The sequence below is a fragment of the Lissotriton vulgaris genome, chromosome 10, assembly GCF_964263255.1.
Source record: "Lissotriton vulgaris chromosome 10, aLisVul1.2, whole genome shotgun sequence".
NCBI lineage: Eukaryota > Metazoa > Chordata > Amphibia > Caudata > Salamandridae > Lissotriton > Lissotriton vulgaris.
In genome coordinates, this window is record NC_141698.1 from 68121660 (window position 1) to 68135066 (window position 13407).

At 42.0% G+C, this 13407-nt stretch overlaps 1 protein-coding gene across 1 annotated transcript in view; it reads left to right on the forward strand.

Annotated features, from left to right (window-relative positions):
• LOC147684665 (uncharacterized) overlaps positions 1 to 13407 on the forward strand; it is a 120058-nt gene that overhangs the window by 90657 nt on the left and 15994 nt on the right. Inside the window, exons 13-15 of the mRNA XM_086939723.1 lie at positions 2042 to 2095; positions 7834 to 7887; positions 10760 to 10817. Coding sequence (XP_086795849.1) covers positions 2042 to 2095; positions 7834 to 7887; positions 10760 to 10817 — 166 coding nt within the window. The remainder of the gene's footprint in view (positions 1 to 2041; positions 2096 to 7833; positions 7888 to 10759; positions 10818 to 13407) is intronic.

Here is a 13407-nt window from a genome sequence, read left to right on the forward strand (position 1 = left end):
TAAAGCCTCTCTCTCAGCATTTAATTCATTTGTTTTATCACACCTCTCTTACCAGTGTAGGGTGTCGGAGCATTTTACATCACACACACACATACAGAGACAATTAATCCTACTTATGTAAATCAAGGTATAGAAAATGTTGCATAAGACAAAGAGGACTAGAAGGTGTAGGATTCACATGTCATCCATACTGGTAGGCATGTTTAAGAGTGCTTGGTCTAGGAAAGTACAAACCCAGGATTCAGACCGTAACACATTGGTAAGAATTGACTTTACTAATATGAATTTATTTATACCAGAACAAACCCTTTTTGAGCAAAATTAGGATATTGAAGCACTGGGAAAAAAAACACACTAACCTAGATTACGTTTGTAACTAATGAACTGTACAATATCAAAAGGATCTCTGTGACAAAAGTCGTAATTCACTGAGCTATACACATAAAATACTGTTCTGATATTTATCTCTTTCCCTGTCTCATGCTACCTTCTCCCAAATAGTCAGTGCTTGGTATTGGGTGGGTCTAGGTGGAGGCTTCATTTTGTACAGATTGTCCTTCAACCTTCATTTCTCATTTCCAACGCACCATTTCTAGGAAAACTCAATGGCCCATCATTTGCAGTAATCTTGCCCCATTGACGAAGCCACAGACTTTTATATAATCCCAATTCTGTTGTCATATAATATGCAAGTGTACCCTGGGGAGGCACTTCCTCACCTTTCCATATCGAAATGGTAACATCACCTTTCACAAAATTATTAAGTCCTTTAAAGTACTTCATGATCTTTACAAAGTAAAACAATATTCAATTCAATAAAAGAATCCAAATTCAATCTTTTGATTTTGTTCCTTAAATGTCAACTCTCTTTCACCAATCCTCTCACAGTTTATATCTTTGAAGACTTATTAACCATTATCAATGCATTATAGACCTATCACAGTGTGGCATTCTGTATCGTCATCAACAAATCACAGTGCAACAATACACCAACCAATTCCAGCGCATCACACTGTGACGTATGATCTCTCTCCTTGCCACAGTTCACCCTCCTTTACAATTTCTCGGATACACACAATTCTACAACTTTTAAGAAATGAAATTAAACAATCTTTGCCTGCTTCACTAAAGAAAATCAAAGCAATTTAACAATGGGAATATTAAAGATTTTAAACCTTCTGACTTTTTCCATAAAAAACGATTTTCACAAGTAAAATCTAGACCAGTGGGAAATCACCCCAATCAATGTAGTGTCACCCTTTGCACAACCAGATTTTGCCAACATCATTCAATATGAATACAATGACAACAGATTATTATAATCCCTATCTCAATTGTGTTGTCGACGGTACGTCATAGTCTCCTTCATAAACATTCAGCAGACAAGAAAACCATAAAGTGCATTCTACACTTTTCTCTTAAGTTCAATATACAAAAAAAAAATAATGTCATCAAATCATTGAATTTATATACCCTAAATCACTTCTCAATAACACAACAAATAATCACAAATCATGACGCATCACTCTAGTAATACTCAGACAAAACAGCAACTGCCTTTAACACAATTTGGGCCTCCATCTGTACTAGGATTTTGCTTGCACAACCACACGTAGAAATAACTCTCATGAATAAGCCTCTCAAGCAAAAAGGTGCAATGCTACCCCTTAAGAAATGCATTTGTACTAAAATAGCCCCACTGGTAGGATAACAACAATGTTAATTCTTTTCACAACTTACAATCAATACTAACATCTCAATATGTAGACTCACATTTAATCCTCTCACCTTCCATGCATTTTCTCACTGATAAAAACAGTGCTCACATTGAAACTAAATGCCAAACATGTGAGTAAATCACAAATATACACACTGTGGTAAAAGGGTTCAAAATTTTATGCCAAATATTTGAGTAAATCTCAGATATACGCATTGAAGAAAAAGGGTACAACACTTTATGTGTCTTCCAATCAGGCACACCTGCTAGCTCTTTACTCTGCACAGTAAACATGTCATATTTATGCTGTGTTCCTTTTTGCAGGCGGGGCACCACTGAAGAGAATCTTCGACCCTATAATTGAAGCAAAGGAGGATGGTGAGTTTTTGTAATAAGTGACTTGATTTGCTGGTGTTGGGGCAATAGTTATTTGGGCAGTCGTAATTGGTCTGGGACTGTCTGTGCTGTTGCAATTTGTGGTAATTGTACCACAACAGTCGTAATTGAAGCAGCAACACCAAATGTCAGGGCTGCACTGGGAACCCAAAGCAGCCCAGGCAAATTTTGTCAGACCAGCCCAAATATAGTGCATAGCGATAAAAGCAGGCGAGCCTGACCACTACAAGTGGGATTTGGGGTGTTTTCCCCTGGAAAATATAGCAAAAATTGTGTATTCTACCACCCACTTTTCATTATATATTCAACTAGCAGCCCGCCCCAGCGTTGCTTGGGGCAGAAAGGGGCTGGGGGCAGTACACCCGCTCCCGCCCCGTCCCCCTCCCTCCCGACTCACTCGCGCCCCGCTCCCACCCCGACTCATTCGTGCCCCCCTCCCACCCCGACTCACTCGCGCTCCGACATTTTCATTTACTGCTGCCTCCTTCTTGCCTCCCCCTGCATCACACAGTCTCACTTTCCCTTTCCTTACCTGTGCCGCCGCTCCTCACTGCACCGCCCTCCTCCTTCGTCATCACGCACGTCGCGTAGCGGCCAGCGCTAGGTCCCGGACGGCGCTACTTTGAGGGGACTACTTTGTTTACAAACTTAATTTTTTTAATTTACTTTTTTTTTCATTTATATAGGCTATGTCCATCTACACACTGACATTTTCATAGATGTATCGGGTGTGTAGATTGGCGCTGTGGTTCCCGAGTTTACCTGGCCAAAAGGTGCAAGTTCTCTCTTTATAATAGTAGCATAGATATATGTTCACGAGATTGAAAGAAATATATACATTCAAAAGGAAAATCCCTAGTGTAAACCCATTGACATCAAATGTGTAAAACACAATCAAAGCCATCATGAACATTTAAAAGGAAGGACCCCATGCCTGGTTAAAACGAACCAATTTGTCAGTCAGTTTGAAAATCATTTTTTTTAAATTGGCCACTTCGAACATATCTTCAAGCCAGGAATGAAGAGTTTCTCTGCTGGTTTTTTGTCATTTTCTCTCGGTTCAAGCACATCTACTTCACACTCAAGCAGCAAACCTTCCACACAGGCCTGGCAGGCCTATCACACAGCTTTTCTTTTTTAGACTCATTTTGCTGACGTTTAACTGCTTGCGCCTAGAAGCATTCATTGTGAACATGAGCTGCTGTGGCTCCTACACACCCGACAGCATACTTGGAAAAGTCGATTGGACCTTTGCAGAACCATTGTTTATTTTCATCTATATGATCTGCTTTTTCATATCCGCTAGGCATGCCACCCTCATTTAACTGCTTCTGGCTTTGCAGTGAGTTTATTGGTAAACTCCTTGTTAAGGCCTATGGTCTTTGATCCTAACAGGCCCCCGCTTCAGTCAAATTTGGAATACTTAGACAGTGCAAACCCATCTCGTTAAAGGAGCTTCAGGCCACTTTAATTTTAAAAATAAATTAAGTTAGTTTGCTCATGGCTAGCACCGGCTGTGCCTGTCGACTGCCCAGGGTCAGGGGCGCGCCCTCTTCTCTGCGCTGGGATTCATGCGAGGCCTGGACTCTTGTCTTTCTTTGACTGCAGCTGGCAGGTGGTTCTGGGGCTGGGGTTAGGGTTCCTGGTGCGGCGCCTTCCTCCGGCAGTGACACGAGTTGCTTGGTAGAGACGGTAAGTCCTCCGCGGGCACGGAGGCAACGATGCAGCCTCTTCCTTGGTCAACGATGCAGTGGGCACCTTTGGCACGGACGCAGCAGCTCTCCACCTTGGCCAAAGCAGCTGGGCACGGAGTCCAGCTGGTCACTTAGACTTAGTTTCCAAGTGACTTTTTCAATTAGGGAAAAATCTACTGGGTCTCTCCTCTGTCCGCCTCAGGGCGCTTCTGAACTCCACCGTCCGCCTCTGTTTAAGCTCCTCGGGGAGCTTCTGAGCTCCACTGTCCGCCTCGGAGCTGCTCTGTCCACCTCAAGGCGCTTCTGAGCTCTACTGATTCTACTTCTGAAGAACTCCGGTCCCCACCTTAAGCCCCCCTCCCGCACTCGAGCCCACGCAGTGCCTCTGCTCGGGTGAAAGGCGGAGGGGGGGCTGGCACAAGGATGACCTGCCCTGAGACCTGGGGGGAGTGGGAGGGAGCTCCGCTGATTCTACTTCTGAAGAGCTCCGGTCCCCACCTTAAGCCCCCCTCCCGCACTCGAGCCCACGCAGTGCCTCTGCTCAGGTGAAAGGCGGAGGGGGGCCTGGCACAAGGATGACCTGCCCTGAGACCTGGGGGGAGTGGGAGGGAGCTCCGCTGATTCTACTTCTGAAGAGCTCCGGTCCCCACCTTAAGCCCACCTCCCGCACTCGAGCCCATGCAGTGCCTCTGCTCGGGTGAAAGGCGGAGGGGGGCCTGGCACAAGGATGACCTGCCCTGAGACCTGGGGGGAGTGGGAGGGAGCTCCGCTGATTCTACTTCTGAAGAGCTCCGGTCCCCACCTTAAGCCCCCCTCCCGCACTCGAGCCCACGCAGTGCCTCTGCTCGGGTGAAAGGCGGAGGGGGGCCTGGCACAAGGATGACCTGCCCTGAGACCTGGGGGGAGTGGGAGGGAGCTACGCTGATTCTACTTCTGAAGAGCTCCGGTCCTCACCTTAAGCCCCCCTCCCGCACTCGAGCCCATGCAGTGCCTCTGCTCGGATGAAAGGCGGAGGGGGGCCTGGCACAAGGATTGATGTGAAATGCTGGAAACGGGATGGAGGGGTGTGCGTGGAGAGGGGGGTGCGGGGTGTGGCGCGGGGAGTGTGACCTGGCCTGAGACCTGGGGGGAGTGGGAGGGAGAGAGGTACCGAGAACAGTACACCGGAAAAACAGAAACCCCTCCCAGCACTGTCATACAGAACAGACGTTCTGTGCCCAGGAGCAGGAAGACGCGTCCGAGTGCACAAAGGGGGAAAAGCAACGCGAACCCCCCTCACCCGGCATTTCAAATGTTTTGTGCTTTTCCACTTTCTTTTGATATAAACTACAGTTCCACTCTCCCCCCTCAGGAGACGTGAAACCCTTCACTCCGTTATATTGCCCCAAACTCCGCTACAAAGAGGTCCGGCTGGGGTTTCAAACAGCTGGTGCATCGCCCCCCTCCCGCCCCGACTCACTCGCGCTCCGACATCTGCTGCCTCCTTCTTGCCTCCCCCTGCATCACACAGACTTTCCCTTTCCTTACCTGTGCCGCCGCTCCTCACTGCACCGCCCTCCTTCTTCGTCATCACGCACGTCGCGTAGCGGCCAGCGCTAGGTCCCGGCCGGCGCTACTTTGAGGGGACTACTTTGTTTACAAACTTAATTTTTTTAATTTACTTTTTTTTAAAAATTTATATAGCCTATGTCCATCTACACACCCTGAGGATTAGAACAATGTATTGGGTGTGTAGATTGGCGCTGTGGTTCCCGAGTTTACCTGGCCAAAAGGTGCAAGTTCTCTCTTTATAATAGTAGTATAGATTGTATTAGTTTATAAAGCATAGTAAATGATGAGCTTACAGTGCACCAGAATAAAACAATCTTTATGGGGCTCTCCAATGATTCCCTCACTATCACCCTTCATCAGTGTCTCTCATCTCTCTAAAGCCCCTCTCTCAGCATTTAATTCATTTGTTTTATCACACCTCTCTTACCAGTGTAGGGTGTCGGAGCATTTTACATCACACACACACATACAGAGACAATTAATCCTACTTGTGTAAATCAAGGTATAGAAAATGTTGCATAAGACAAAGAGGACTAGAAGGTGTAGGATTCACATGTCAATCATACTGGTAGGCATGTTTAAGAGTGCTTGGTCTGGGAAAGAACAAACCCAGGATTCAGACCGTAACACATTGGTAAGAATTGACTTTACTAATATGAATTTATTTATACCAGAACAAACCCTTTTTGAGCAAAATTAGGATATTGAAGCACTGGGAAAAAAAACGCACTAACCTAGATTACGTTTTTAACTAATGAACTGTACAATATCAAAAGGATCTCTGTGACAAAAGTCGTAATTCACTGAGCTATACACATAAAATACTGTTCTGATATTTATCTCTTTCCCTGTCTCATGCTACCTTCTCCCAAATAGTCAGTGCTTGGTATTGGGTGGGTCTAGGTGGAGGCTTCATTTTGTACAGGTTGTCCTTCAACCTTCATTTCTCATTTCCAACGCCCCATTTCTAGGACAACTCAATGGCCCATCATTTGCAGTAATCTTGCACCATTGACGAAGCCACAGACATTTATATAATCCCAATTCTGTCGTCATATAATGTGCAAGTGTACCCTGGGGAGGCACTTCCTCACCTTTCCATATCCAAATGGTAACATCATCTTTCACAAAATTATGAAATCCTTTAAAGTACTTCATGATCTTTACAAAGTAAAACAATAATCAATTCAATAAAAGAATCCAAATTCAATCTTTTGATTTTGTTCCTTAAATGTCAACTCTCTTTCTCCAATCCTCTCACAGTTTATATCTTTGAAGACTTATTAACCATTATCAATGGAGTATAGACCTATCACAGTGTGGCATTCTGTGTCGTCATCAACAAATCACAGTGCAACAATACACCAACCAACCAATTCCAGCGCATCACACTATGATGTATGATCTCGCTCCATGCCACAGTTCACTCTCCTTTACAATTTCTCGCGTGCACACAATTTTACAACTTTTAACAAATGAAATCAAACAATCTTCGCCTGCTTCACTAAAGAAAATCAAACCAATTTAACAATGGGAATATTAAAGTTTTTACACCTTCTGACTTATTCCATAAAAAAGATTTTCACATTCTCAAGTGAAATCTAGACCAGTGGGAAATCACCCCAATCAATGTAGTGTCATCCTTTGCACAACCAGATTCTGCCAACATCATTCAATATTACTACAATGACAACAGATTATTATAATCCTATCTCAATTGTGTAGTCGACGGTACGTCATAGTCTACTTCACAAACATTCAGCAGACAAAAAACACATAAAGTGCATTCTACACTTTTCTCTTAAGTTCAATATTGATATCCCGGGAACTTAGGCTATATCGAGAGCCTTATAACTCTTTAACTTCTCAAAAAAAAAAAAATTCATCTAATCTTTGAATTTACATTCCCTAAATCACTTCTCAATAACACAACAAATAATCACAAATCTTGACGCATTACTCTATTAATACTCAGACAAAACAGCAACCGCCTTTAACACAATTCGGGCCTCCATCTGTACTAGCATTTTGCTTGCACAACCACACGTAGAAATAACTCTCATGAATAAGCCTCTCAAGCAAAAAGGTGCAATGCTACCCCTTAAGAAATGCATTTGTACTAAAATAGCCCCACTGGTAGGATAACAACAATGTTAATTCTTTTCACAACTTACAATCAATACTAACATCTCAATATGTAGACTCACATTTAATCCTCTCACCTTCCATGCATTTTCTCACTGATAAAAACAGTGCTCACATTGAAACTAAATGCCAAACATGTGAGTAAATCACAAATATACATACTGTGGTAAAAGGGTTCAACTTTTTACGCCAAATATTTGAGTAAATCACAGATATACACATTGAGGTAAAAGGGTACAGCACTTTATGTGTCTTCCAATCAGGCACACCTGCAAGCTCTTTACTCTGCACAGTAAACATGTCATATTTATGCTGTGTTCCTTTTTGCAGGCGGGGTACCACTGAAGAGAATCTTCGACCCTATAATTGAAGCCAAGGAAGTTGGTGAGTTTTTGGAATGAGTGACTTGAGATGCTGGTGTTGGGGCAATAGTTATTGGGGCAGTCGCAATTGGTCTGGGACTGTCTGTGCTTTTGCAATTTGTGGTAATTGTACCGCAACAGTCGTAATTGAAGCAGCAACACCAGGTGTCAGGGCTGGACTTGGAACCCAAAGCAGCCCAGGCAAATTTTGTCCGACCAGCCCAAATACGGTGCATAGCGAGAACAGCAGGCGAGCCTGACGACTACAAGTGGGATTTGGGGTGTTTTCCCCTGAAAAATATAGCAAAAATTGTGTATTCTACCACCAACGTTTCATTATATAGTCAATTGTATTTGTTTATAAAGCATAGTAAAAGATGAGCTTACAGTGCACCAGAATAAAACAGTCTTTATGGGGCTCTCCAATGATTCCCTCACTATCGCCCTTCATCAGTGTCTCTCATCTCTCCAAAACCCCTCTCTCAGCATTTAATTAATTTGTTTTATCGCACCTCTCTTACCAGTGTAGGGTGTCGGAGCATTATACATCACACACACACATACAGAGACAATTAATCCTACTTGTGTAAATCAAGGTATAGAAAATGTTGCATAAGACAAAGAAGACTACAAGGTGTAGGATTCACATGTCATCCATACTGGTAGGCATTTTTAAAAGTGCTTGGTCTGGGAAAGTACAAACTCAGGATTCAGACCGTAACACATTGGTAAGAATTGACTTTACTAATAAGAATTTATTTATACCAGAACAAACCCTTTTTTAGCAAAATTAGGATATTGAATTACTGGGAAAAAAAACAAAACACACTAACCTAGATTAAGTTTGTAACTAATAAATTGTACAATAACAAAAGGATCTCTGTGACAAAAGTCGTAATTCACTGAGCTATACACATAAAATACTGTTCTGATATTTATCTCTTACCCTGTCTCATGGTACCTTCTCCCAAATAGTCAGTGCTTGGTATTGGGTGGGTCTAGGTGGAGGCTTCATTTCGTACAGGTTGGTCTTCAACCATCATTTCTCATTTCCAACGCACCATTTCTAGGAAAACTCAATGGCCCATCATTTGCAGTAATCTTGCCCCATTGACGAAGCCACAGACATTTATATAATCCCAATTCTGTCGTCATATAATGTGCAAGTGTACCCTGGGGAGGCACTTCCTCACCTTTCCATATCGAAATGGTAACATCACCTTTCACAAAATTATTAAGTCCTTTAAAGTACTTCATGATCTTTACAAAGTAAAACAATATTCAATTCAATAAAAGAATCCAAATTCAATCTTTTGATTTTGTTCCTTAAATGTCAACTCTCTTTCTCCAATCCTCTCACAGTTTATATCTTTGAAGACTTATTAACCATTATCAATGCAGTATAGACCTATCACAGTGTGGCATTCTGTGTCGTCATCAACAAATCACAGTGCAACAATACACCAACCAACCAATTCTAGCGCATCACACTATGACGTATGATCTCGCTCCTTGCCACAGTTCACCCTCCTTTACAATTTCTTGCGTACACACAATTCCACAACTTTTAAGAAATGAAATTAAACAATCTTTGCCTGCTTCACTAATGAACATCGAAGCAATTTAACAATGGGAATATTAAAGTTTTTACACCTTCTGACTTTTTCTATAAAAAAAGATTTTCACATTCGCAAGTGAAATCTAGACCAGTGGGAAACCACCCCAATCAATGTAGTGTCACCCTTTGCACAACCAGATTCTGCCAACATCATTCAATATTAATACAATGACAACAGATTATTATAATCCCTATCTCAATTGTGTAGTCGACGGTACGTCATAGTCTACTTCACAAACATTCAGCAGACAAAAAACACATAAAGTGCATTCTACACTTTTCTCTTAAGTTTAATATCGATATCCTGGGAACTTAGGCTACGCCGAGCCTTATAACTCTTTAACTTCTCCACAAAAAATATAATTTAATCAAATCATTGAATTTACATACCCTAAATCGCTTCTCAATAACACAACAAATAATCACAAATCGTGACACATCACTCTATTTTTTTTTTAAAACGTATTTATTGATTTTCTTCTCATTGCACACAAACATACATTTTTATCCATACTGTAATTCCAATTCGGCCTTAATTTCAATTCCCCCTGTATCTGACCTTAATAGGTCGGACGTTTCCTGGAAGTATACTTTAGTACATGTTGCAATCCCCACTCATACTACAATTAAGTCTCCCCAACTCCCTACCCACAGAACCTTTTCCCTCCCCCCTCCCTCCCCACCTGTCATCATCGCCACTCAGGGTAACCGTAGTTCTATTGTTTAATCATGCTCAGGAGCCGCTTTTCGACATTCCTTTGACACATCACTCTATTAATACTCAAACAAAACGGCAACCGCCTTTAACACAACCTGGGCCTCCACCTGTACTAGGATTTTGCCTGCACAGCCACACATACAAATTTCTCCCACAAATAAGCCACTCAAGCAAAAAAGGTGCAATGCTACCCCTTAAGAAATGCATTTGTACTAAAATAGCCCCTCTGGTAGTATAACAACAAGGTTCGTTCTTTTCACAACTTACAATCAATACTAGCATCCCAATATGTAGACTCACATTTAATCCTTTCACCTTCCATGCACTTTCTCACTAATAGAAACTTGAAACTAAATGCCAAACACGTGAGTAAATCAAAAATATACATACTGTGGTAAAAGGGTTCAACTTTTTACGCCAAATATTTGAGTAAATCACAGATATTCGCATTGAGGTAAAAGGGTACATCACTTTATGTGTCTTCCAATCAGGCACATCTGCAAGCTCTTTACTCTGCACAGTAAACATGTCTTATTTATGCTGTGTTCCTTTTTGCAGGCGGGGTACCACTGAAGAGAACCTTCGACCCTATAATTGAAGCCAAGGAAGTTGGTGAGTTTTTGGAATGAGTGACTTGAGATGCTGGTGTTGGGGCAATAGTTATTGGGGCAGTCGCAATTGGTCTGGGACTGTCTGTGCTTTTGCAATTTGTGGTAATTGTACCACAACAGTCATAAATGAAGCAGCAACACCAGGTGTCAGGGCTGGACTGGGAACCCAAAGCAGCCCTGGCAAATTTTGTCAGACCACCCCAAATACGGTGCATAGCGAGAACAGCAGGCGAGCCTGACCACTACAAGTGGGATTTGGGGGGGTTTTCCCTTGGAAAATATAGCAACAACGGTGCATTCTACAACCCACCTTTCATTCTATATTCAATTGTATTCGTTTTTTAAAGCATAGTAAATGATGAGCTAACAGTGCAACAGAATACAACGATATTTATGGGGCTCTACATTCTATCACCCTCCAGCAGTGCCTCTCATCTCTCCATAGCCCCTCTCTTAGCATTTAATTCATTTGTTTTATAGCACCTATCTCACCAGAGTAGGGTGTCCGAGTATTTTACATCACACACACACACACATACAGAGACAATTAATCCTACGTGTGTAAGTCAATGTATAGAAAATGTTGCACACGTCATCCATTCCGGTAGGCATTTTTAAGAGTGCTTGGTCTGGGGAAGTACAAACTCAGGATTCAGAACGTAACACATTGGTAAGAGTTGACTCTACTAATAAGAATTTATTTCTACCCAAAAAAAAACTTTTTTAGCAAAATTAGTATAATGAAGCACTGGGAAAAAAACACACTAACCTAAATTACGTTTTTAACTAATGAACTGTAAATACCAAAAGGATCTCTGTGACAAAAGCAGTACTCCACTGAGCCATACACATAAAATACTGTTCTGATATTTATCTCTTTCCGTGTCTCATGCTACCTTCTCCCAAATATTCAGTGCTTGGTATTGGGTGGGTCTAAGTGGTGGCTTCATTTCGTACAGCTTCTCCTTCAACCGTAATTTCTAATTTCAAAGGCACCATATCTAGGAAAACTCAATGGCCCATCCTTTGCAGTAATCTTGCACCATTAACGAAGCCACAGACATGTATGTAATCCCAATTCTGCCATCGTATAATGTGCAAGTGTACCCTGGGGAGGCGCTTTGTCACCTTTCCTTATCGAAATGGTAACATCACCTCTCACAAAATTATTAAGTCCTTTAAAGCACTTCATGATCTTTACAAAGTTCAATAATAACCAGTTCAATAAAAGAATCTAAATTCAATCTTTTGATTTTGTTCCCTAAATGCCAAATCTCCTTCTTCAATCCTCTCACAGTTTATATCTTTGAAGAATTATTAACTAATTCCAGTGCAGCACACTATGAAGTATGATCTCGCTTCTTGCAGCAATTCACCCTCCTTTACAATTTCTCTCGTACACACAATACAACAACATTTAACAAATCAGATTAAACAATCTTTGCCTGCTTCACTAAAGAAAATCAAAGCACTTCAATGGGTTCTGCAAACATCATTCAATATTAATACATGACAACAGATTTTTATAATCTCTATCTCAATTGTGTAGTCGACGGTACCTCATAGTCTACACTACAAACGTTCAGCAGGCAAGAAAACCATAAAGTGCATTCCTATCGATATCCTGGGATTTAAGGCTACGCTGAGCCTGATAACTCTTTAAATTCTCCACAAAAAAATATAATTTAATCAAATCATTGAATTTATATAAATTAAATCGCTTCTCAATAACACAACAAATAATCACAAATCCTGACACATCACTCTATTAATACTCAAACAAAACGGCAACCACCTTTAACACAACCTGGGCCTCCACCTGTACTAGGATTTTGCCTGCACAACCACACGTACGAATTTCTCCCACAGATAAGCCACTCAAGCAAAACAAGCATTTGCAATGCAATAGGTCTCGCATTAGGAAAGTTTGAGCTATTGGTATTGTAAATGACACATTTTTTATTTATGTGTTGGTTTTGAAAATAGCTAAATTAATAGCTTTGTCATTTACAATGCCAATAGTTTTAACTTTCGCAAATGTGACACCTATAGCATTTGTAATGCAAGGCTCTGAGTGGATGGATGGATGGGTGGTACGAAGAATGGATGCATGGATGAATGAGTGGATACACAGATGGATGTATAGATGAATGGTAGTCACCGAGACAACTCTGAGCACAAAGTAAGCAATCAGTGCCTGCGTCTATGCAAGCCTCACGCACACCTGCGATTATGCAGGATCTGGATTCTGCCATTATGCTATCTGCGTGGCTCACCCGCCCGGCTCTCACTGCTCCCTCCCCTCCCCTTTGTACAGCGGGAACAGCTGTGCGAATAAATAAGCCTCGAATGAAGGCACTTTATGTCGTCCCCGCCGCCATGAATCTGCTGTAGTGGCTGAACTCGGCCTCAGTACAATGGGCGCCGCTCCGCAAGAGTGAGATAACAAGCATCAAAGGGCCGAGAGAGGGAGAGAAAAGAAAGCGCGAGGGGGAGGGAAATGTAAACAGAGAGGAAATAGGAACCCCTAGGCAGTTTAATGCGCGGTGAACGTTCTGCAAATGGGTTAATTCAAAGGAACATATCAGAGGGGAC